The following is a 27,677-nucleotide window of genomic DNA, read 5'->3' on the forward strand; positions in this document are numbered from 1 at the left end:
AAATTGGGATACCCAACTGACAGTTGAGTATTCAATCGGTCAAAATTGGCCACTTTTTTCAGAACGGCTATTTTGTTAAATTTTTTCAAAAATCGGTTATTTTTGTCATTTTTTCTAGTGTAAATTCCTTTTCAAGACAACAAACTTCATCATTTCTGTGGATCTATGCCAGCTCAAACTTGCCTCTAAATAATTGACTAAAGTTGGAAAAGATTGTTATTGTTATAAGTGATCTCAAGTCACACAGCCATCAAATTCCAGTAACTAAAACAAGAGTTTGATATAAAAACATGAGTGGCCAACTTACGGAATATTAACATAGAAGTAACACTTGGAAAGTTAAAAGTATGTCAATCATCCCAAATCTATAAGGTGCAATTTCGCACTGTGTCATACTTGTATCACTTGTAGAGCCTTAGCTGCAGCTATTAATGGAAACTCTGGTTTCCAAGCTGTCCATTTTTATCTAATGCTCCGTAAACAGCCTCTTTCTCATTTGGGAGTCTTGATACCTAACAGATAAAGGTTCACTTAAGAGTTTATTCATGCCATTACATGTAGCCACATCCTAACAAGATTTGAATCCATCCTGCATTCCTTAGGAATTGACTACAGTTACTTCTCAAAAACAAAGAACTATTACATAGCCATACTTACGATACGAACAAGGTTAAGTGCTTTTTGTCCTGAACCGGAAGAATCTCTCTTGCTTTCCCACCTTCTTGATCAATTTCCTTTGGTCAGTAATAGAAAAACCCTTATCACATCCAATTTACTTTTAAGAAAATATCATTCAAGAGTTACCATTAACCGTCTGATTATACAAATCAAAACATCATCAAGAATGATGATGTGGTCATAACTGAAATTACACTGACTGGGAAATTTATAACAGCTACACAATCTCTATGACTGATATTAGACTTCAAATTTATGAAGATGCCAAGGAATGAAAAAAATACTTCTTTTTAATTGATCATGACAGTGGAAAACAGATAATTTTTTATGGGTCTTTTTCCCTGACAATCGTGTGTCAAGGAACAGTTATCCAATACATCATTTTCTGGCCGTTGGATTTTTGAAATCTAACGGCCCGGATTTTTAAAAAAAATTAACCGTTCTGCACTTTTTTTTAGCGGAACAGACCACATATTTTAAGCGCATAACGCATCTCCGTTCCGCTAAAAAAGCGCGGAACGTCCAGAAACTAATAACAACCCGACTTTCTTCTCCATCAGTTATATACACAAACACAAACACTAAAATCATATACTTCCTCCTTCTCTGGCGATTTTCTGACTATTCTGGCGATTTCAACCGAAACAACTGAAAAGAATATGTCCTAAGTCCAATCATGTATTAGGATTTAGGAATAACTTCTATGTAATCTGTTTTGATTTCATTGATATTAATAAAGATTTGTTTTGTTTTTATTACGGGCTTTATCTATTTAAGTGTTTAAATAAGATATATCATAGTTTAGAGTAAAATTTTTTATGGATTATGATGAGATCATAATAGTGAGACCTAAAAAGATGATAACTCTAAACTTAAATAGTTCCTGGTCATAGGATTACTAACTGGTAATTAATAATCCGCAAAGATCGGTACATACTATGTTTGCTTCATTATGAAGGATGTCTGTTCTCATAGACATTTGTGTGGTGACACTATAGCTAGTATGTAGGTGCTTATTATGGAATAAGTTCACTGAACATGACTCGCTCAGCTGAACAACTGATGGAGTTCACTCACGTGTCAGCAGTTGTTCGCTTAGTGATAGTTGTACAAGTATCCTTAGACTTGAGGTCATCATAGTCATCTTGTGTACACTGAACTATGCTTTGGTTTAGTTCTTAGTCTCCAGGGACAATTATTAGGGCTCTTCGGGGTATAGGAATTTGTACACGAAGATAGTGTATGATCAATAAAGGATCTACCCCTTCCAGTGAAGGAAGCGAATGTTCAAGGCTGATCCACTTATGCTAGTTCAGGAATCTCTGGCCAGAGTGAATGAAATTAGAAAGGAGTTTCTAATTTGCATAGAACTACGCATAATAAATGGTAAGCAAGTGATTGAATTAGATAGGCTTGACACGAGATCCATGCCTTGTATTTAATCGGAACATTGTAGGGTAGAAGGAGTTTATTGTACGGTAACTATTCACTGACAGGTTCTTAGTATTCTAAGCAGTGAATTCATATTATCCGGATAGTCGCGATATGTTGAGAAGCATCACTCACGATGTAAAATAAATGTGATTAATTAATTAATCATATTTAATAAATTAGAGAATTTATATAAATAATGATAAAATAGTTTTATTATTATTTATTTCTACTACCGGCTTTATATTGAACCTACAGGGTCACACCATAAAAAGAGAATGATTTAATGGTGGAGAATTAATTAATAATGGCTAAATAATTATTTATTTGTGAAATAAATAATTAATTGGCAAATTTAATAATTGATTAAATGAGATTTAATTGATTATAAATTAATTAAGAAAAGTTCTTAATATTATTAATTAAAGGATTTAATTTTTGGAAATTAAATCAAGAGAGAGAATTATTTCTAAAGTGTTTAGAAAAAGGATTAATGATTAAAAGGTGTTTTAATTATTAATGAGAATAATAAATGGGATAATAATAATAATATTTATGGGAAAATTTCAGCTGAAAATTTTGCCTATAAATACACTATTATAGACCCTAATTTTATTCTAACCCCATCGAACCCGAAAACCCAAAAAGTTTGGAAAACCCAATTCTCTCCACCTCCTTCCTCCTCCTTAACATCATTTTCTTGGTGGATACCGGTGGAGTGCTTCACACTTGAGGAACAACTGCTAAGGATCTCTGATCGTTGTCTCCGAATTAATTTTAAAGGTTAGATTCGATCCCTCGAATTTTTATTCATGATCTGTATGCTTTTATTTGGATTTTATATGTGTAAAAGTGTTTTTTCCACGCTCCGCTGCGTTTAAAAATCCAACAATGGTATCAGAGCATAGGTTGTATGCATATAGATCTGTGGTAAAAATTTCAGAATTTTATGTGCTTGTATGAATTAATTATGATTTTTACAAGTTATATCATGGATTAATTTTGTCTGATGAGAAATCGTTTCTCAGAATAATTTTGAATGTTATCTGGGTTCTACAAGTGTTGTAGATCGTCTGGGTATTTTTTTCATAATTTTATGATGTATAGATTTTTTATTATGAATTTTTGAAGTTCTTAAAATTAAATTCGTAATTAAATAATCATATATATATATATTATTTGTAAGTATATATATATTGCATCTGCTGTACTGCTGTATGGTTGTTTGTTGATGCAAAGAAAGAAAACGTACTGCTGCATAGAGTAGGTCAGATGTCAGGTGGCGCGGATTCCGAAAAAAAGAAGTCGGCTGCTGAAAAAAAAATAAAATTATAGGGGTGGAATGCGCCACACCCTTGTAACGCAGCACCGGAATGCGTTACAGCCCTTCTGTTGATTTTAAAATTGATTTTCTGGGAGTTTCGTAACTCCGCTTTAGGCGTGCAATATACCATTGGATTCGTTTTTTTGAGACGGATCTAATGGAGTGATCAATTTTAGTTTATATAAAAGTTTTGAACTGTTTATATTTCCATGAAGTGTTTTAAAGCTATTTTTAACTGTTTGAATTGATTTTAAATGCTTCTTGTGATACATAGAGATGTATATTGCTTGTTCTAATGTGCTAGATGATGTAACATGCCTACCTTGATGTTTATTCATGTTGATATATGTGATATATGCTTAGTTTATCATGCGATGATAGATTTAGGCGAACTTAAATAAACATAAGGCGTTTGTGAGACAACCTAGTATAGTGAAATTGTTTCATAACCTTAATAATAATATTATGAATACAATCATGAGATTCTTGTGTTTATGAAACACGTAATTGAATATGAATCTTCGATATGAGAGAAATGATGATTCTGTCAACAACAGATTTATATCTGTAAGAAAGGGTTATTAAGTGACGCCTCTTGACAATGCTCCACCTGATCTGGGAATCATCTGATTATTGATTATTGATTTGAAATATTTAATTTAAAAGGAAGAATTTCTTTATAATATGATTATGATTGTAACGTAATATAATCCCTCTAAAATTAAATAATATCAAGTAGTAATTGGCCAATGATACAACGGGCTTGTGTCGGTCATAGCCTTCCAACATGATAGAAAGTAGTTCTTATTTTTGAATCATTGTCGGTTCGTGCTACAGCCGAGGGCTTTGATTTCGAAATAAGAAATACTTGTCTATTACATAGAGATGTGTACATTGAATAAGAATCTAAAGGTCGGTACGTGCTACAGCCGTGGGCCTTTGGGGACTGATTCAACTGTACGGAATGTTGGGTTAGACTTGACTTAGAATATTGAGTTTGTCGTGCTACATCCGAGACTCAATTATTCAAGAGGCTAAAGTTTGATTAGGGAATAACATGAGATGTAATTGACAAGAGTTGTCTGCCTATTGAACATTACATGGCAGTTCGTGCTACAGCCGGGGTCGTGTAATGGAATGTAGGATCCCTATTCCCACTAGCATTATGAATGCTTAATTTTTCACGTAGGGGGTTGAATAAATTAGGAAAACTAGTGGGAGCCACTTATGAATAAAGACCCGATTCATATAGTGTTTTGAAATGAAATCGAATATTTGCTAAGTGTTGTTATATGTTTATCATTTACAGATTTACTTTGTACGTTATGTCTTCTGCACTATCACTCAGGAGCATACTGGATGCTCACAAATTGACTGGTCCTAATTATGCTGACTGGCTTCGAAACTTGAGAATTGTTCTCAGGATTGAGAAGCTGGAATACATGATTGACTCACCTAAGCCTACTGAACCTGCTAGTGATGCACATAATGATGAACATGTTGTGTATCGTAAGTGGTTAGATGATGCAAATGTTGCTCAATGCATCATGCTAGCTTCCATGAACATTGAGCTACAGAAGCAACATGAGCATATGGATGCTCACACTATCCTCATGCATCTACAAGAGTTGTATGATGTGGCGGGGAGGACAGCTCGATATGAGATATCGAAGGAGTTGTTCGGTTGTAGGATGTCTGAGGGATCATCTGTGAATGACCATGTACTTAAGATGATCAATTTGATTGAACGTCTTGGACAACTTGGTTTTGCCATGGATGGGGAGCTGAGCCAAGACTTGGTCTTGCAATCGCTTCCGAGTTCGTTCTCGCAGTTTGTTGTGAACTTTCACATGAATAAGTTGGATGTCAGCCTGCCTGAACTCCATATCATGTTGAAGACTGCGGAATCGAATTTTCCCCCTAAGAAGAGTTCTGTTCTTCTAATTGGTGAAGGTTCCAATCCTAAGAAAAGGAAGAGGAACTCTTCCAAGAAGAAGAAAGTAGGTGAAAAAATGCCGGTTCCACCCAAAGCTGAAGACCCCAAGAGCAAAGTTGTTTGCTTTCACTGTAACAAGGTGGGGCACTGGAAGAGGAACTGCAAGGTTTACCTTGCAGAATTGAAGAAGAAGAAGGGTAGTGAGACTACCGCTTCTGATTCAGGTATGTTCATGATAGAAGTGAATATGTCATTTCTACTTGGGTATTAGATACCGCCTGTGGTTCTCATATCTGTAATTTGTTGCAGGGACCAAGGAGAAGTAGGACTCTTGAGGAAGAGGAGGTGATTCTACTGATGGAAAATGGAGCAAGAGTTGCTGCTGAAGATGTAGAATCATTTCATTTACATAGGCCTACGGGCAAGACTATTGTTTGAAATAATTGTTATTTTGTTCCCTCGATTGTGAAGAATATTATTCCCATGTTAGACTTGGCTGGATTTTCATTTATTATTGAGAATAATGAATGTTCTATTCTTAGAGATAATATTCTTTATGGACGTGGTACTTTAAATAATGGTCTGAATATATGTGACATAATTTACTTCAGATTGAACAAACTAATAAAAGAAAGGGGATGATGAAAATCTCACTTCGTTGTGGCACTGCAGTCTCCATTTAGTAGACATGGAGAGAGGGCTGCAAATTTGCTAGGAATGGTACACACAGATGTATGTGGACCGATGTCTACGCAAGCCATGGGTGGATTTTCATACTTCATTACTTTCATAGATGATAGATCTAGATTCGGATATGTGTTTGATGAAGCACAAGTCTGAAGCCTTTGAAAAGTTCAAAGAGTATAAGTATGAAGTGGAGAAACAGCCAAACATAGTATTATAATTCTTCGATTAGATCGAGGTGGTGAATACTTGAATGGAGAGTTTCTGGATTATCTCAAAGTAAATGGTATAGTCTCCCAGTGGACTCCTCCAGATTAGTATCTGAAAGGAGATATCGAACTTTGTTAGACATAGTTCGGTCCATGATGAGCTATGCAAATCTTCCAGTATTCCTATGGGGTTATGCATTGGAAACCTCAGCATATTTACTGAATAAGGTGCCTTCCAAATCTGTTCCTCAAACTCCGTATGAGATATGGAAAAGAAAGGAAACCGAGTCTTAAACACGTTAAGATTTGGGGATGTCCAGCTTATGTCAAGTAAGTTGACCCAGATAAGCTGGAATATCGATCAGTAAAATGTAGTTTTGTGGGATATCCTAAAGAGACTATAGGGTATTACTTTTGCACCGATCATCGGGTGTTTGTATCCAGACATGCTACCTTCTTGGAAAAGGAGTTTATCCTTGAAGGAAACAGTGGGAGCAAAATTGAACTTGATGAAGTTCAAGAAGCACAAACTACTACAGATCGAGTGGAAACACCTGTTCTGACTGAACAACCTTTTGTGGAACAGCCCATTCATAGATCAGGGAGAGTGTCTCGCCAACCTGAGAGGTATTATGGCCTTGTCATTGAGAATGACAATGAGTTGTCGATCATTGATGATGACGACCCTGTGACCTATAATGAGGCTATGAGTAGTGTTGACTAAGAGAAATGGCATAGTGCCATGAAATCCAGAATGGAATCTATGTATACGGTATACAAAAGATAGATTATAGCAGATGGCCAGGTGGAGACCTATAAGGCCAGACTTGTGGCAAAAGGATTCAAACAAAGGCAATGGATTGACTTTGATGAAACCTTTTACCTGTAGCCCTGTTAAAATCAGTTCGGATTTTGCTTGCGATTGCTGCTTACTACGACTATGAGATATGGCATATAGCCAGATGGTTTTCTTTCCAAGGGAAATGAAAGCCTAGTGTGTAAGCTACTGCGAACCATATGTGGTTTAAAGCAAGCTTCTCGAAGATGGAACATTCGTTTTGATGAGATAATCAAAGAGTTTGATTTTATAAAAAACGCAGATGAACCATGCGTCTACAAAAGGGTTAGTGGGAGCGCGGTAACATTTCTTATATTGTATTGAATTAGAGTTGACACACATAACAACATAGCAGACCCACTCACAAAGCTACTTTTTGAAAGTCACTTTGATCGTCATAAAGATGATATGCGTATTAGTTACCAGAGTGAATGGCTTTAGTACAAGTGGGAGATTGAAAGGAATATGTCCTAAGTCCAATCATGTATTAGGATTTAGGAATAACTTCTATGTAATCTGTTTTGATTTCATTGATATTAATAAAGACTTGTTTTGTTTTTATTACGGGCTTTATCTATTTAAGTGTTTAAATAAGATATACCATAGTTTAGAGTAAAGCTTTTTATGGATTATGATGAGATCATAATAGTGAGACCTAAAAAGATGATAACTCTAAACTTAAATAGTTCCTGGTCATAGGATTACTAACTGGTAATTAATAATCCGCAAAGATCGGTACATACTATGCTTGCTTCATTATGAAGGATGTCTGTTCTCATAGACATTTGTGTGGTGACACTATAGCTAGTATGTAGGTGCTTATTATGGAATAAGTTCACTGAACATGACTCGCCCAGCTGAACAACTGATGGAGTTCACTCACGTGTCAGCAGTTGTTCGCTTAGTGATAGTTGTACAAGTATCCTTAGACTTGAGGTCATCATAGTCATCTTGTGTACACTGAACTATGCTTTGGTTTAGTTCTTAGTCTCCAAGGACAATTATTAGGGCTCTTCTGGGTATAGGAATTTGTACACGAAGATAGTGTATGATCAATAAAGGATCTACCCCTTCCAGTGAAGGAAGCGAATGTTCAAGGCTGATCCACTTATGCTAGTTCAGGAATCTCTGGCCAGAGTGAATGAAATTAGAAAGGAGTTTCTAATTTGCATAGAACTACGCATAGTAAATGGTAAGCAAGTGATTGAATTAGATAGGCTTGACACGAGATCCATGCCTTGTATTTAATCGGAACATTGTAGGGTAGAAGGAGTTTATTGTACGGTAACTATTCACTGACAGGTTCTTAGTATTCTAAGCAGTGAATTCATATTATCCGGATAGTCGCGATATGTTGAGAAGCATCACTCACGATGTAGAATAAATGTTATTAATTAATTAATCATATTTAATAAATTAGAGAATTTATATAAATAATGATAAAATAGTTTTATTATTATTTATTTCTACTACCGGCTTAATATTGAACCTACAGGGTCACACCATAAAAAGAGAATGATTTAATGGTGGAGGAATTAATTAATAATGGCTAAATAATTATTTATTTGTGAAATAAAAAAATTAATTGGCAAATTTAATAATTGATTAAATGAGATTTAATTGATTATAAATTAATTAAGAAAAGTTCTTAATATTATTAATTAAAGGATTTAATTTTTGGAAATAAAATCAAGAGAGAGAATTATTTCTAAAGTGTTTAGAAAAAGGATTAATGATTAAAAGGTGTTTTAATTATTAATGAGAATAATAAATGGGATAATAATAATAATATTTATGGGAAAATTTCAGCTGAAAATTTTGCCTATAAATACACTATTATAGACCCTAATTTTATTCTAACCCCATCGAACCCGAAAACCCAAAAAGTTTGGAAAACCCAATTCTCTCCACCTCCTTCCTCCTCCTTAACATCGTTTTCTTGGTGGATACCGGTGGAGTGCTTCACACTTGAGGAGCAACTGCTAAGGATCTCTGATCGTTGTCTCCGAATTAATTTTAAAGGTTAGATTCGATCCCTCGAATTTTTATTCATGATCTGTATGCTTTTATTTGGATTTTATATGTGTAAAAGTGTTTTTCCCACGCCCCGCTGCGTTTAAAAATCCAACAACAACAACCAAGCAACAACCGTTTTCTACCCAAAGGTCCGATTCTCTCGATTGTTCTTTGTATTAGTCTGTTTTTAGGGTTAGGGTTTTGAAATCGAATTGATTGTTCTTTGTTCTTTGTTTACTTCGAATTGATTGGGTTATAATTCGGTATGTATATGTAAGTATGTATGTATATGTAATTCGACCCCATTGATTGTGTTTTGAACCCGATTATGTTTTGAACCCGATTGTGTTTTTGTTGAACCTGATTGTTGATTATAGGATTACGATTATTGATTTGAGAATTGATTGGGTCATGTATTGATTGAAATGTGTTGGTTGATTGATTGAAATGTGTTGGTTGTGTAGGAATATTTAACGTTGTGAGAATGTCTTGGTTGCGTTTGGTTTAATGTTGTTGATTGTGGTTGTGTCGTATTTGTGAGAATGTCTTGGTGGTTCCATTATGTTGTTGACTGATTGAAATGTGTTGGTTGAGATTTGAATTAACAAGGCCTAAATTTTGAATTTTGGTACATGTGAACGTGATTATACGGTCAATTTTAAATGTGGAAGTAACTAACGTTAAATTGTGTGTTTATTGTTTCAGGATGGATAACATATTGCCGGGTCCAGTTAGTCATGACATTATCTTTGATAACTCCTATCATGTGAAGTGGGTTTTGTTTGATGCACAGAAGGACTTGTTGCATAGCATTGGCTTTGGTGTGTTTGCAAATCCGGGTGTGATTTTGCAGAATGATGCGAGGCTTGTCACGACACTTGTGGAGAGGTGGCGTCCCGAGACCAATACCTTCTTCATCAGACAGGGGGAAATGACAGTGACTTTGGAGGATGTTGGCTATATCTTGGGTTTACCGGTTGTTGGATATGCGTTAGTTGGTGACGGTCTGGAGAGTGGTTTGGCGTATTTTTCGAGACAGTGGTTTGAGCCGTTGGATGAGGAGGAGGTGAAGGCGGGATGGGCCAGAGCCGACATAAAGTACACATGGTTGTATCAGAGATATGGGAGGGCTGATCCGGGTCCTGATCCGAGGAGGATTATTATCCACACACAGGCATACTTGCTCATGGTCGTTGGTTCTAATCTATTTCCTACCAGTAGTAGGAATGTTGTGCACCCGAAGTACATTGGACACCTCCGCTATCTTACCGGTGTGCAGAGTTGGTCTTGGGGTTCTGCGGTTCTTTCATATCTATATAGGGGGCTCGAGCATGCAGTACAGAAAGGGGCCAAGAGGATTTCCTGTTGTACGTGGTTGTTGCAGTTATGGGCATATGAGCGGTTCTTGATTGGGAGACCTCTTCCTGATCCTATCCGGGATTCATATCCAGGGCTGAGTTATGGGCTAGGTCGATAGATGAGGTGGTAGTTGAGGAGGAGGAGGCGGAGGCGGAGGAGGAGCCTAAGGGGAAGAGGGGGAAGAAGGGGAAGGAGGTGAAGGGGAAGGAGGTGAAAGGGAAACATGGGAAGGAGGTTAGGGGGGAAGAAGGTGACGGAGGTGAAGGAGGTTAGGGGTAAGGGTAGGGGAAAGGGAGGGAAGGGTAAGGTGCAGGCTGATGTTATTCCTGATGATCCTATGGATGAGGATGTTCCTGGGGCTGGGATTGTTGTTAAGAGGAAACGGGCTATAGGTAGGCGTGATATTAGATTGGCGCCTCATCATAATTTGCCACATTATAGAGGTGAGTTTGATGGAGTAGCGGCTGATATTGTGTCTTGGACGCCATATGCCCACTTTCACGAGGTGGAGGAGGATTCAGATGGGGATCATGACATATCGGCTGAGGATTGGGAGGCTCATTACTTTGGTCTTGCCAAGATTCCAGTGCTATGCTATGATGTTGTAGAGTATCAGCATTCAGACAGGGTGATGAGACAGTTCGGGTTCAGACAGGGTATCCCACGGTTACCTATTAACATGACAGAGTATAGGAAGCCTATGATTCCGTTTAATCCCTATGACTAGCGGGGTATATGGTTTGCTGAGATTGGAGAGTGGACCCATTTTAATCAGCACCCCGAGGTTGCAGTGGCTCGTCATCCAGACTCAGTGGATGACACGGGCTACATGCAGTGGTACTCAGGTATTGCACGGATGTGTGTTGGGAAGCCACAACCATTGCCAGAGCCACAGTACAGCACCCGGGAGTTGTTTAACAACTCCCAGGCATTTGACCTTGTAAGTTTGTTATAATTGTTTTTCCCATAATTTTTAGAATTGTTTCCTCCTTTACATTATAGTAGCATCTAATTATGTGCCACAAATGTATTTTACAGATACAGAAGGGGTTGGCATGTCTGCAATCTATGGATAGCAACATTCCCGCTGAGTATGAGCAGGAGTTTAGGAGGATTGCCCCGATATTTCTTGAGTCGTACTGCTGATTCATGCAGGATGTTAGAGGCCCGACATATAATGCTCCAGTTTTCCAGCATATTCAGCTATCTCCCGAGGCGATGAGGCCTACAGTTGGAGAGACTCGAGAGGCCGATGTCATTGACATGATACAGCCGTCTCAGCAGGTGTCACAGGCCCCTACACATGCATCTATATTTGCATATGGGTTGTCTTCGAGGGCTGAGAAGATGGATATCCACCGCCCGGTTGAAGAGAAATGGGAGATAAATATTATGAGGGATTGGGGATGGGGAGGTTTGCCCGGGAGTGGTCCTATAACACACGATCTTATGTGGACTTTGGCCCCAAATGTTATGCAGAGTTTGCAACCCAAAGGATGGCTAGATGATAAGATCATATATGCCTACATGGTATACTCTTTGACCTTCTTTCATTTATGTTGTTCTTTTTATTTCATTTATGGTACAACCTGTTTCTTGCAGTGGTTGTTGCGTGATCGTGAGGAGGCCATAACTTCCGCGGGGATGTATCTGAGGATGCCTTCATACTACTTCATGGATCCACTTTTTATGGAGTTGGCGAAGAAAGTGGACTACTCCCGTCCCTATTCTGCAAGGACCTTGCATTTCTTTCTTAATTGGGCGAGTTGTGGGGTAGGTCAACCAATTAACCAGGTGGACTACATATTTCTTCCCGTGAACGTGAACCAGAACCATTGGATTCTCATGGTATTTTCTGTGAAGGAATGGGGCGTGATGGTACTTGATCATATGAACTTCAACACTAAATATCCCGAAGAGGAAGAGTGCGTGGTAATAGTTCCTCGACGACACCTTATATTGTAATTTTTAAATCTTTCCTTATTACTTTCATGAACTAATGTTGTTTTTTGTTGTGTGTTAGGTTGGAGTTTTTACAAGTATGCTTGGTTATGTTGGGAAGAATAGAAATTTCCCAGATGAAGAGCCTTTAGTTCATGTTTGGGATGCAATGCCTAAACAAAATAACTACTTAGATTGCGGTGTGTACGTGTGCAAATATATGGACTACATGTTGCAGGGATATGACCTCGCTAAAGTTCGTTGGATTGCCTCGGACGTGGAGATCCTTTGTTATAGGATTGCGAAGGAGCTTCAAAAAGGGATGGCTAGACCCATACTGACACATCGCATGAGGCAAAGGATGGAGAGGGTAGCCGGAAAGAGTAGTAGTTAGGTCATTCGTCTACTTGTGTAACTTAATCTTATGTTTGTGTAGTGTAGTTGAACTTATTTTGTTACATTCGAACATCATCGCGTACCCTTATTTGGTTTAATGACAATTGACACTTGTTTCGTTTATATCGGTCGTTTATCGACCGTGTCCCTTTCCCATCCCTTTTTTAGTTTTTTTTTCGTTTTTTATTAATTTGTATATATAATGGCCCCCATGCACTTCTGTGCAAATTTTAAAAGGTTTTGACAACTTTCAAATTTTGGGATTTTGTAATTTTTGGCGATTTGGGCCATATTTGGAGGGATGCCTAAATTTGGAGATTTTTTTTTACATTTTACAAGTTGCTGTTGTTTGGCTATTGATTGTGTTGGTTGGTATCCTGTAAAACAGGTGGGATGTTGCATTTACAAAAGGCATCTTTCAAAAAAATACACTGTCCTTTCCGCGGAAAATAAGCGCGGAAAGGGTTAAGCCTTCCGCGGTTATTTTCCGCGGAAAGGACAGTGTGTTTTTGAAAATTTTCTCCCCTATTTTTTTGGAAATATGTTAAAAATTGATGTATTTCAACTATATAAACTGTAATATGCAATAAAAATTTTATTACGACATTATTTCTTATGACTTCCAAAATTTAAGAATTAATTGACTATAATGACTAGCATATGGTCATTTTGTCAACTTTGCATGTAAATTCCCATGCATTACAACAATAAATATTATAAAATAAATGTGCATTCTACTTCATATCACATAAAAGGAGTTGTGTTTCGATATAATATGTTTTCAAGTAACGGATCAAGAACAAATTAGAAATTACATAATTGTCGCAATTCTAATCCAAATAAGTGCATAACTTGTCTAGTTTGATGAAATTACATCGAAAAATAATAACATACTTAAACAAAGGGAATTCTCGTACGAGTTACCCTAACTTACTAAATATCTCTAAAAAGTTAGAGAAGCCGTCCGATAGTCGGTGCGTTGAGACCCCGGGGGGTGGGTGTCGGCCCTGACAATGTATGTAACCCAATAGAGCACAACAACACACCCTTCGCGGAGCACACCTTCAGTGACTTTGACATGAGTCTCGTGATCATTCCATATTATGACGGGAATGGTGCTTGACCCGTCGTAGAGATTGAATTTGCACCATGGTGCACGCGTCCAAGCCCATGCAGTGTTATCGTCACCACGTAAGTGGGACACCCAACCCTTGACGTGATCAATGCGTACTTGGTCTCGGGTGGCACCCTCATGGGGCTTCAACTTACGTATGTCCGCGATCCTATCACAATTCAAAATTTTACCGCCATCCCATTCGGATAGTCTCCAAGGGCCATCGGGGGACTCCTTACCCAAGTTCAAAAAGAGGATAAAGTAAGGCGGCACACTACTCCACTTCCTTACAAACATGCAAGGAAGGGTTAACCAGTGGCATGCTTCGGCCCACACCCTTGAACGGTATGCCTCTTCTTCGGGAGGGTGCAACTCCGAGTCTTCTTCCTTCACTAGGGGAGGTCCTTCGTTAAACCGTGCTAGTTCCTCGCTCTATTCACGAGCAATTACATCCAACTCGCTAAATATTGGTGACATACAATCCTGGAATTCAGAGTCCGAGTCCGAGAATGTGTTGCTAACGTGAGACACCGATTCGTCATCCAAAGTATTGGTCATTTCACCTACATATAACAAGAATAAATGCATGTTAGAAAAATGAGGTGGAACCACTACAATCAATATAAGTATAAAGCACGACAAAAGAATATATAAGAGATTGTTATATAAAATTTGAATTACAATTGGCCACTTTGACTTTTTCTCAATTCTTCCAATTTCACTAAACATTTTCTAGCATCATGTCCCTCAATGTTGCAATGACCGTATTTCCTTTTTTTCTTTGCAAGTTCCTCAACGGGATTTTTAATTCGGTGCTCTTTTTTGCGCCCTTTGGTTTTCGAAACAATGGGGTCCAGAATAGTTTCATGCAACTTCTCTCCACTTTCTTGAGTAATTTTGGTATCAAATTCACTTCCAACACCTTCCACCCCATGAACGAGCATTTTCTCAATAATTTCGGTCTCTCGATTAATAACTCTCACGGCATACTCATAACGTTCCTTCGATGCCATGCAACTATGACTAAACCCCATAGTGAGTAAAGTCATATGATTAAATCTTTCCGTTGTAGTCAAATCATGGGATGAGGCATCATCTCCGGGCATGTGATATGGCAAGACACCATCAACTCTCTTGGCATCCCTAGTCCACCTCCGTTTCACAAAATGTTCCGGTAGTTCGGCCATACATCTCTTTGTCAACACGGCAATAATATGACGACACAGCATGCCCGAATGCTCAAATATTCTACAAATGCAAGAACCCCGAAATGACAACTTGTTGAAGGTAACGAGATAAGTGGTTCTCTTAGACTCAACCATTAATGGTCGATAACATTTGTAGTACGTATCCTCCACATATTCTAAGGAACGGTCTTTATCCTTTTCGACAAAGTATTTTGAGGCCTCAACCAATTGGTCTTGAAATTTTTTGAACATCTCTTTCGTATAAATGGAAGCGACATGGTGCTCCAAGGCGGTCTTCATTCGCATGCAACGAATTTTATGACGTATATTATAATCCTCTTCTTTCTCACGCATAAATTGTCTTTCTAACGCTTTTTGTGCACCCTCAACAAATTCTTTCAACCCCGTGCAAGACCCTACATAATCATCAAAAAAGGCATTCATTCCTTCGCTTCTTGAAAATGTTTTTTGACCCGCGGAAAAAACGTTATGTGTATAAGCATCGATCCACTTATGCTTCAAATTATACAAGCCTTGCAACCATGTATTATCCTCCAACTTGTACTTCAAGATCAATGCTTTCCACCTATCCTCAAAAATTTCTTCGGTCAACGAGTGATATATGCAATTGTTGAAGTCGCCTTTAAATTCCTCCTTTGCATAGAAGGTTGAGAGCTTCTCCGAAAATTTGTTACTAATGTGCCACGAACACAACAAATGTGTCGTGTTCGGTAGTTGAGATTAAATTGCCCCCGCCATCGCTTGATCTTGATCGGTGATAATAGCCAAAGGTGCTTTACCTTCAACGGCCTCTAACCAAGTACCCAAAACCCACTCAAATGTAGTCTTCAATTCATCACGCATTAGTGCAAATCCAAAGAGAACCGATTGGTAGTGATGATTCACCCCGGTGAATGGCACAAACGGCATAACATACCTATTTGTTCGATATGTTGTATCAAATGCCACCACATCACCAAAATTTTTGTAGGCCAACAATGACCGGGGGTCAACCCATAAAAGACACTTCAATCTACCTTCTTCATCAATTAAAGTCCGAATAAAAAAATTTCCTCCACTTTCCTCTTCTAACCTATGTAACAAATCCAATCCCGCTTGCACATCATTTACACCCAAATTATCTTTTCTAAAATCTCGCACGATATTTCTCAAGTGTTGGACATGAAACCCTACTTGCTCCTCTCCTTCGTGCATTTTTCCAAATATATTTATTTGTTGTCTAGGCGCAATAACCGAAACATGTAAACTCTTTATTAAATTTTTTTGGGCGGCGGTTACATGTCGCTCCCTTTTAATCAAATTCATCTTAGAAGGCGACACAACATTGTGATTGTGATTTAACTCCAACGATGTTCTCTCCCAATGCTTTGTATTTCGCCTATTAATCACATAGATCCTAAATTTACATCCACTTCTAGGAAGTTTATCTCTACGCCTTTTCTTCTTCTCACTACCGACACTTCCTATTAAAACTTTTTCATCCTCTACGGGTTCTTTATCGCGGTTTTCTCCCGCTAAATTACAAACATAAGTACGGGCATATATGGTTTTGTCCACACGCCTTTGTGTATTTTGGATTTTAATTGCAAATCCATTTTTCAAAGCATAGACCCTAATTACATTTTCCGCGGCTACCAAATTAGGGAAATTTTGACTCAAAAAAGGAATTACAATATCTTCTTCCCCAACAACACTCTTATCCCTACTCTCACTACTATCATGCATAAGCTCACTATTTTCATGCAAATCTTCATTTTCAAATCTATATTCACTAACATAAACATCTTCATCACAATCATCAACAAGGTTAACATAATTTACATTATCATCACGTAAGCAACTACCACTAACATCAACAACCTCACTATTTACAACATTATCAATTTTTTCAAAGCTTTTCTACCTTGAAACCTAGAAAATATCTTATCCATAACTACAACAAGAAAAAAGCAAGAAATTGAGTTTACCAAATGTAATTAGTGGGTAAGGATTGTTGGATTTTTAAAACGCAGCGGGGCGTGGAAAAACACTTTTACACACACAAAATCCAAATAAAAGCATATAAATCGTGAATAAAAATTCGAGAGATCGAATCTAACCTTTTAAATATTAATCGGAGACAACGATCAGAGATCCTTAGCAGTTGCTCCTCAAGTGTGAAGCACTCCACCGGTATCCACCAAGAAAACGACTTTTAGGAGGAGGAGGAGGTGGAGAGAATTTGGTTTTCTGAAACTTTTGGGTTTCTGGGGTTTGGAATAAAATAGGGTCTATAATAGTGTATTTATAGGCAAAATTTTCAGCTGAAATTTTCCCATAAATAATATTATTATTATCCCATTTATTATTCTCATTAATAATTAAAACACCTTTTAATTATTAATCCTTTTTCTAAACACTTTAGAAATAATTCTCTCTCTTGATTTAATTTCCAAAAATTAAATCCTTAATTAATAATATTAAGAACTTTTCTTAATTAATTTATAATCAATTAAATCTCATTTAATCAATTATTAAATTTGCCAATTAATTATTTATTTCACAAATAAATAATTATTAGCCATTATTAATTAATTCCTCCACCATAAAATCATTCTCTTTTTATGGTGTGACCCTGTAGGTTCAATATTAAGCCGGTAGTAGAAATAAATAATAATAAAACTATTTTATCATTATTTATATAAATTCTCTAATTTATTAAATATGATTAATTAATTAATCACATTTATTCTACATCGTGAGTGATGCTTCTCAACATATCGCGACTATCCGGATAATATGAATTCACTGCTTAGAATACCAAGAACCTGTCAGTGAATAGTTACCGTACAATAAACTCCTTCTACCCTACAATGTCCCGATTAAATACAAGGCATGGATCTCGTGTCAAGCCTATCTAATTCAATCACTTGCTTACCATCTATTATGCGTAGTTCTATGCAAATTAGAAACTCCTTTCTAATTTCATTTACTCTGGCCAGAGATTCCTGAACTAGCATAAGTGGATCAGCCTTGAACATTCGCTTCCTTCACTGGAAGGGGTAGATCCTTTATTGATCATACACTATCTTCGTGTACAAATTCCTATACCCAGAAGAGCCCTAATAATTGTCCCTGGAGACTAAGAACTAAACCAAAGCATAGTTCAGTGTACACAAGATGACTATGATGACCTCAAGTCTAAGGATACTTGTACAACTATCACTAAGCGAACAACTGCTGACACGTGAGTGAACTCCATCAGTTGTTCAGCTGGGCGGGTCATGTTCAGTGAACTTATTCCATAATAAGCACCTACATACTAGCTATAGTGTCACCACACAAATGTCTATGAGAACAGACATCCTTCATAATGAAGCAAGCATAGTATGTACCGATCTTTGCGGATTATTAATTACCAGTTAGTAATCCTATGACCAGGAACTATTAAAGTTTAGAGTTATCATCTTTTTAGGTCTCACTATTATGATCTCATCATAATCCATAAAAAGCTTTACTCTAAACTATGGTATCTTATTTAAACACTTAAATAGATAAAGCCCGTAATAAAAACAAAACAAGTCTTTATTAATATCAATGAAATCAAAACAGATTACATAAAAGTTATTCCTAAATCCTAATACATGATTGGACTTAGGACATATTCCTTTCAATCTCCCACTTGTACTAAAGCCAATCACTCTGGTATCTAATACCCATCTCATCTTTATGACGATCAAAGTGACTTTCAAAAAGTAGCTTTGTGAGTGGGTCTGCTATGTTGTTGTGTGTGTCAACTCTAATTCAATACAATATAAGAAATGTTACCGCGCTTTCACTAACCCTTTTGTAGACGCATGGTTCATCTACGCTTTCGATAAAATCAAACTCTTTGATTATCTCATCAAAATGAATGTTCCATCTTTCGAGAAGCTTGCTTTAAACCACATTAATCGCAAGCAAAATCCGAACTGATTTTAACAGGGCTTCATGTAAAAAGTTTCATCAAAGTCAATCGATTGCCTTTGTTTGAATCCTTTTCCCAAAAGCCTGGCCTTTTAGGTCTCCACCTGGCCATCTGTTATAATCTATCTTTTATATACCGTATACATAGATTCCATTCTGGATTTCATGGCACTATGCCATTTCTCTGAGTCAACACTACTCATAGCCTCATTATAGGTCACAGGGTCGTCATCATCAAATGATTGACAACTCATTGTCATTCTCAATGACAAGGCCATATTACCTCTCAGGTTGGCGAGACACTCTCCCTGACCTATGAATGGGCTGTTCCACAAAAGGTTGTTCAGTCAGAACAGGTGTTTCCATTTGATCCGTAGTAGTTTGTGCTTCTTGAACTTCATCAAGTTCAATTTTGCTCCCACTGTTTCCTTCAAGGATAAACTCCTTTTCCAAGAAGGTAGCATGTCTGGAGACAAACACCCGATGATCGGTGCAAAAGTAATACCCTAAAGTCTCTTTAGGATATCCCACAAAACTACATTTTACGGATCGATATTCCAGCTTATCTGGGTCAACTTACTTGACATAAGCTGGACATCCCCAAATCTTAACGTGTTTAAGACTCGGTTTCCTTTCTTTCCATATCTCATACGAAGTTTGAGGAACAGATTTGGAAGGCACCTTATTCAGTAAATATGCCGAGCTTTCCAATGCATAACCCCATAGGAATACTGGAAGATTTGCATAGCTCATCATGGACCGAACTATGTCTAACAAAGTTTGATTTCTCCTTTCAGATACCAATCTGGAGGAGTCCACTGGGAGACTATACCATTTACTTTGAGATAATCTAGAAACACACCATTAAAGTATTCACCACCTCGATCTGATCGAAAAGTTATAATACTATGTTTGGTTGTTTCTCCACTTCATACTTATACTCTTTGAACTTTTCAAAGGATTCAGACTTGTGTTTCATCAAACACATATCCGAATCTAGATCTATCATCTATGAAAGTAATGAAGTATGAAAATCCACCCATGGCTTGCTTAGACATTGGTGCACATACATTTGTGTGTACCATTCCTAGCAAATCTGCAGCCCTCTCTCCATGTCCACTAAATGGAGACTGCAGTGCCACAACGAAGTGAGATTTTCATCATCCCTTTTCTTTTACTAGTTTGTTCAATCTGAAGTAAATTATGTCACATATATACAGACCATTATTTAAAGTACCACGTCCATAAAGAATATTATCTCTAAGAATAGAACATTCATTATTCTCAATAATAAATGAAAAATCCATCCAAGTCTAACATGGGAATAATATTCCTCACAATCGAGGGAACAAAATAACAATTATTTAAAACAATAGTCTTGCCCGTAGGCATATGTAAATGAAATGATTCTACATCTTCAGCAGCAACTCTTGCTCCATTTCCCATCATTAGAATCACCTCCTCTTCCTCAAGAGTCCTACTTCTCCTTGGTCCCTGCAACAATTGCAGATATGAGAACCACAGGCGGTATCTAATACCCAAGTAGAAATGACATATTCACTTCTATCATGAACATACCTGAATCAGAAGCGGTAGTCTCACTACCCTTCTTCTTCAATTCTGCAAGGTAAACCTTGCAGTTCCTCTTCCAGTGCCCCACCTTGTTACAGTGAAAGCAAACAACTTTGCTCTTGGGGTCTTCAGCTTTTGGTGGAACCGGCATTTTCTCACCTACTTTCTTCTTCTTGGAATAGTTCCTCTTCCTTTTCTTAGGATTGGAGCCTTCACCAATTAGAAGAACAAAACTCTTCTTAGCGGGAAAATTCGATTCCGCAGTCTTCAACATGTTGTGGAGTTCAGGCAGGCTGACATCCAACTTATTCATGTGAAAGTTCACAACAAACTGCGAGAACGAACTCGGAAGCGATTGCAAGACCAGGTCTTGGCTCAGCTCCCCATCCATGGCAAAACCAAGTTGTCCAAGACGTTCAATCAAATTGATCATCTTAAGCACATGGTCATTCACAGATGATCCCTCAGACATCCTACAACCGAACAACTCCTTCGATATCTCATATCGAGCTGTCCTCCCTGCCACATCATACAACTCTTGTAGATGCATGAGGATAGTGTGAGCATCCATATGCTCATGTTGCTTCTGTAGCTCAATGTTCATGGAAGCTAGCATGATGCATTGAGCAACATTTGCATCATCTATCCACTTACGATACACAACGTGTTCATCATTATGTGCATCACTAGCAGGTTCAGTAGGCTTAGGTGAGTCAATCACGTATTCCAGCTTCTCAATCCTGAGAACAATTCTCAAGTTTCGAAGCCAGTCAGCATAATTAGGACCAGTCAATTTGTGAGCATCCAGTATGCTCCTGAGTGATAGTGCAGAAGACATAACGTACAAAGTAAATCTGTAAATGATAAACACATAACAACACTTAGCAAATATTCGATTTCATTTCAAAACACTATATGAATCGGGTCTTTATTCATAAGTGGCTCCCACTAGTTTTCCTAATTTATTCAACCCCCTACGTGAAAAATTAAGCATTCATAATGCTAGTGGGATTAGGGATCCTACATTCCATTACACGACCCCGGCTGTAGCACGAACCGCCATGTAATGTTCAATAGGCAGACAACTCTTGTCAATTACATCTCATGTTATTCCCTAATCAAACTTTAGCCTCTTGAATAATTGAGTCTCGGCTGTAGCACGACAAACTCAATATTCTAAGTCAAGTCTAACCCAACATTCCGTACAGTTGAATCAGTCCCCAAAGGCCCACGGCTGTAGCACGTACCGACCTTTAGATTCTTATTCAATGTACACATCTCTATGTAACAGACAAGTATTTCTTATTTCGAAATCAAAGCCCTCGGCTGTAGCACGAACCGACAATGATTCAAAAATAAGAACTACTTTTCTATCATGTTGGAAGGCTATGACCGACACAAGCCCGTTGTATCATTGGCCAATTACTACTTGATATTATTTAATTTTAGAGGGATTATATTACGTTACAATCATAATCATATTATAAAGAGATTCTTCCTTTTAAATTAAATATTTCAAATCAATAATCAATAATCAGACGATTCCCAGATCGGGTGGAGCATTGTCAAGAGGCGTCACTTAATAACCCTTTCTTACAGATAGAAATCTGTTGTTGACAGAATCATCCTTTCTCTCATATCGAAAATTCATATTCAATTACGTGTTTCATAAACACAAGAATCTCATGATTGTATTCATAATATTATTATTAAGGTTATGAAACAATTTCACTATACTAGGTTGTCTAACAAACGCCTTATGTTTATTTAAGTTCACCTAAATCTATCATCGCATGATAAACTAAGCATATATCACATATATCAACATGAATAAACATCAAGGTAGCCATGTTACATCATCTAGCACATTGGTCTAAGCAATATACATCTCTATGTATCACATGAAGCATTTAAAAGCAACTAAAACAGTCAAAAACAGCTTAAAAACACTTCATAGAAATATAAACAGTTCAAAACTTTTATATAAACTAAAATTGATCACTCCATTAGATCCGTCTCAGAAAAACGAATCCAACGGTATATTGCACGCCCAAAACGGAGTTACGAAACTCCCAGAAAATCGATTTTAAAATCAATAGAGGGCTGTAACGCATTACAGGAATGCGTTACAAGACCTGTAACGCATTCCCGTGATGCGTTACACTCCTTTTCATCCAATAAAGTATGTAACGCATTCTACAAATGCGCAATAGCCATCCCCGCGCGCGTGCGCCACACGCGCCTGTACCTGGCGCCGCCTTGCTTGTCTCCCTCGGTTTGCGTGCTGTCAGACTGTCTCCTTCGTGCCATCAACAGAAAAACCAGCAGAGCAGATGTATATACAAACATATATACATACAATTCTAATATATATATATATATAAAAGATTTATTTAATTACGAATTTAATTGATACAACTTCAAAAATTCATAATAAAAAATCTATACATCCTAAAATTATGAAAAAAATACCCAGACGATCTACAACACTTGTAGAACCCAGATCAACACTCAAAATTATTCTGAGAAACGATTTCTCATCAGACAAAATTAAACCATAATATAACTTGTAAAAATCATAATTAATTCATACAAGCACATAAAATTATGAAATTTTTACCACAGATCTATATGCATACAACCTATGCTCTGATACCATTGTTGGATTTTTAAAACGCAGCGGGGCGTGGAAAAACACTTTTACACACACAAAATCCAAATAAAAGCATATAAATCGTGAATAAAAATTCGAGAGATCGAATCTAACCTTTTAAATATTAATCGGAGACAACGATCAGAGATCCTTAGCAGTTGCTCCTCAAGTGTGAAGCACTCCACCGGTATCCACCAAGAAAACGACTTTTAGGAGGAGGAGGAGGTGGAGAGAATTTGGTTTTCTGAAACTTTTGGGTTTCTGGGGTTTGGAATAAAATAGGGTCTATAATAGTGTATTTATAGGCAAAATTTTCAGCTGAAATTTTCCCATAAATAATATTATTATTATCCCATTTATTATTCTCATTAATAATTAAAACACCTTTTAATTATTAATCCTTTTTCTAAACACTTTAGAAATAATTCTCTCTCTTGATTTAATTTCCAAAAATTAAATCCTTAATTAATAATATTAAGAACTTTTCTTAATTAATTTATAATCAATTAAATCTCATTTAATCAATTATTAAATTTGCCAATTAATTATTTATTTCACAAATAAATAATTATTAGCCATTATTAATTAATTCCTCCACCATAAAATCATTCTCTTTTTATGGTGTGACCCTGTAGGTTCAATATTAAGCCGGTAGTAGAAATAAATAATAATAAAACTATTTTATCATTATTTATATAAATTCTCTAATTTATTAAATATGATTAATTAATTAATCACATTTATTCTACATCGTGAGTGATGCTTCTCAACATATCGCGACTATCCGGATAATATGAATTCACTGCTTAGAATACCAAGAACCTGTCAGTGAATAGTTACCGTACAATAAACTCCTTCTACCCTACAATGTCCCGATTAAATACAAGGCATGGATCTCGTGTCAAGCCTATCTAATTCAATCACTTGCTTACCATCTATTATGCGTAGTTCTATGCAAATTAGAAACTCCTTTCTAATTTCATTTACTCTGGCCAGAGATTCCTGAACTAGCATAAGTGGATCAGCCTTGAACATTCGCTTCCTTCACTGGAAGGGGTAGATCCTTTATTGATCATACACTATCTTCGTGTACAAATTCCTATACCCAGAAGAGCCCTAATAATTGTCCCTGGAGACTAAGAACTAAACCAAAGCATAGTTCAGTGTACACAAGATGACTATGATGACCTCAAGTCTAAGGATACTTGTACAACTATCACTAAGCGAACAACTGCTGACACGTGAGTGAACTCCATCAGTTGTTCAGCTGGGCGGGTCATGTTCAGTGAACTTATTCCATAATAAGCACCTACATACTAGCTATAGTGTCACCACACAAATGTCTATGAGAACAGACATCCTTCATAATGAAGCAAGCATAGTATGTACCGATCTTTGCGGATTATTAATTACCAGTTAGTAATCCTATGACCAGGAACTATTTAAGTTTAGAGTTATCATCTTTTTAGGTCTCACTATTATGATCTCATCATAATCCATAAAAAGCTTTACTCTAAACTATGGTATATCTTATTTAAACACTTAAATAGATAAAGCCCGTAATAAAAACAAAACAAGTCTTTATTAATATCAATGAAATCAAAACAGATTACATAAAAGTTATTCCTAAATCCTAATACATGATTGGACTTAGGACATATTCCTTTCAAGGATGCACAAAACCAAGAATTCCCCCAAATTTCCTCTCCAATTTGACAAATGTTGCACAAAAAGGAAAGTGTGATCATTTTAGGGTTATAAAACTGGAAGGACAGTCCTTCCGCGTATATTATCCGCGTAATGCAATTAAGGGTATATTTGTTTTTACCCGATCCGCGCTTAATAACCGCGGAAGGCAAACCTTTCCGCGGAAAATAACCGCGGAAGGGCGAATTTTTTTTTTAATCCTGGTCGTTGGATTTCTAATCCAACAGCCAGGAATTCATGTGTTGGTTAAGGGTACCCTGACACATGATTGTCGGGGAACATGACCCATTTTTGATAAGTAAACATAACTTGTATTTAGCAAATTTTTATATATTTTTTTAAAAATACTCCATCCGTCCCTTTATACATTTCCTATATTGACTTCGGACACTATTCATGCTAAGCGATTAACTATTAATTTACGTCTAATTTATAAGATCAAATACAGTCATGAGTGATCTTGTTGGATTCGCATTTATGAGTATTTTAATATAATAAAATTTTTATATTTAATACTATTACGAAATTAAAGATATTAACAATCAAAAGTGTGCATTAGCAAACGTGTCTAACACAAATAGGAAACGTTTTTAGGGACGGGGGAGTACTTTTCAGCTTGGTTTGAAAGTTTAATGGTTTATTATCAAGTAGATCATTTATTGCGTCCAAATGTATCAAGTGATTACTGATTACTGATTGCAAGACTGACTCAAATGCGTCACTCATTTAAAAATTTATATAAAAAATATTACTCTATCATTAGTCAAAATTCTTAAAAGTATTATATATTGAGTTTCATACATTTTTTTATGGATGATATTACATCCAAATGAAATATTCTGAGTTCTAGTACTTTAGATAATATTTTTAGATTTTTAAAAATTTATTTACTATTTATTTTTATTTAAATTAAATAAAAATAATCAAAAAATTAAAAATAAATAGTTGATAAAATTTTAAAAATCTAACAATATTATCTAAAATAGTAGAATTCGGAATCTTTCATTGGATGTAATATCATTCATAAAAAATGTGTGAAATTCAGTATATAATATTTTTAAGAATTTTCACTAATGACAGAGTGATATTTTTTATATAAATATTTAAATAAGTGACTCATTTGAGTCAGTTTTATAATCAATGACTCACTTAAATGAATATAGGAAATTATCTATTTGATAATTAACCTAAAAATTTAATATTATTTGTTGGGGGCTCCGGAGAGAGGAATTGCCAATCGCCTATAGATTATACGTGAGTAGACTTGAAATGCGGGGTATTTACTACTACAAGTTCAAACCCAGCCTATGACGAGTACAGAAATAGTACAAGACGGTTCTATTAAAGAGTCACAATTGGAAACGGGTCCTTTAGCTTGCAAACGACTGTGCATTTTCTCAAAGGTAAAATTTTCACTTTGTTTAACCCAAGCTAGAAAGCAACACATCAATTTTATCAAATATTTCTCTTATATATAATAGGAGAATAATGGTATAATTCATAAAATTAAAAGGTTTAATTAAAAAGATTAAATTATCCTTATTTTTAATATTTATATAAAAAATGTGTTTTGTTGGAATCGAACTCAAAGTTATTTTATTCAACTATACAAGCTCTTACCACTACACCGTATTGTCACATGTATTTTTTATCATACACATAATATGTAAGTGTGTTAGATGAATATTTTATTTAATTTTAAAGATATTTACTTGAATTCCGCAAAAAAAAAAGAATAGTTAGTTGAATATTTGTACCATTATTTTAAAAAATTGAATTCCAGATATAAAATTAGGCATAGTACATAAATGTATTATTATCTTATTTATTAATCATTTTTTAGTTTGAAAATATATCTCATATATTTTTAACATATTTTTTATTATAAAAAGTAATTAAAATGTACATATATAATTTTTAAAAAAACATTGAAAATAGAATCATTTATATATAAATAATCTATATTGGTATTACATATTTAGATAAGTTCGAATTATAATGAGTCAATGCATTTTAGAACTTGGCCCATTGTTCAAAAAATACACGAAATTTGACTACATGACCCGGCCGAAAAACATCGTCATATTCTACGTTTAGTAAATTTAAATTACAAGCTCGGCGATAATATCTTACCAATAATATTAATTTTTTTCATATCTTATGTTAATATAAATTAATGTGTTTGAGGTCTTTATATGATCAAATCAATTGATTATTTATATTAAAATTACTAACTTCATTGGTAACACATTATTATTTTTGGGATTTGTCCCAAATTTAAGAATATTTGAATTTGAAATGAGATCTCACTAGATTTGTTAAAACTACGATAATATATTAAATCGATTTATTTTTCATTTTTCACTTTTAAAAAACTAACTTTTTTAAAAGAATTCTTTTAGATCAACAATTTTCATTGATCAAGATAATATTGTACAAATATTTGAATTATTTTAATATTTTGAATTATTCAAATAAAAGTTACATCTATACTATATTCTAGAATTTGATTCAATGCATTTCATATTATTTAAGGAAAAAAACAAATATTGTTCAATAATTTGAAGAAATTAACCAGTTCAAGTGATATTTATAAAACTTTATCAAACTGAAATTTTTTAATTTTAGAAAAATACTATAAAATGTTATCAAATTATTATATGAAG

General features: G+C 35.8%; 1 protein-coding gene across 1 annotated transcript; it reads right to left on the reverse strand.

Annotated features, from left to right (window-relative positions):
- Positions 1 to 15,854: 15,854 nt before the first annotated feature.
- On the reverse strand, positions 15,855 to 17,065 carry LOC141664999 (protein FAR1-RELATED SEQUENCE 5-like). Its single transcript, XM_074470957.1, has 2 exons — positions 17,038 to 17,065; positions 15,855 to 16,918 (listed from the first exon to the last, which is right to left on the reverse strand). The coding sequence occupies exons 1-2, from the start codon at positions 17,063 to 17,065 to the stop codon at positions 15,855 to 15,857; spliced, it is 1,092 nt and encodes a 363-aa protein (XP_074327058.1).
- Positions 17,066 to 27,677: the final 10,612 nt, after the last annotated feature.

Source organism: Apium graveolens, chromosome 6, assembly GCF_009905375.1.
Source record: "Apium graveolens cultivar Ventura chromosome 6, ASM990537v1, whole genome shotgun sequence".
Lineage (NCBI taxonomy): Eukaryota > Viridiplantae > Streptophyta > Magnoliopsida > Apiales > Apiaceae > Apium > Apium graveolens.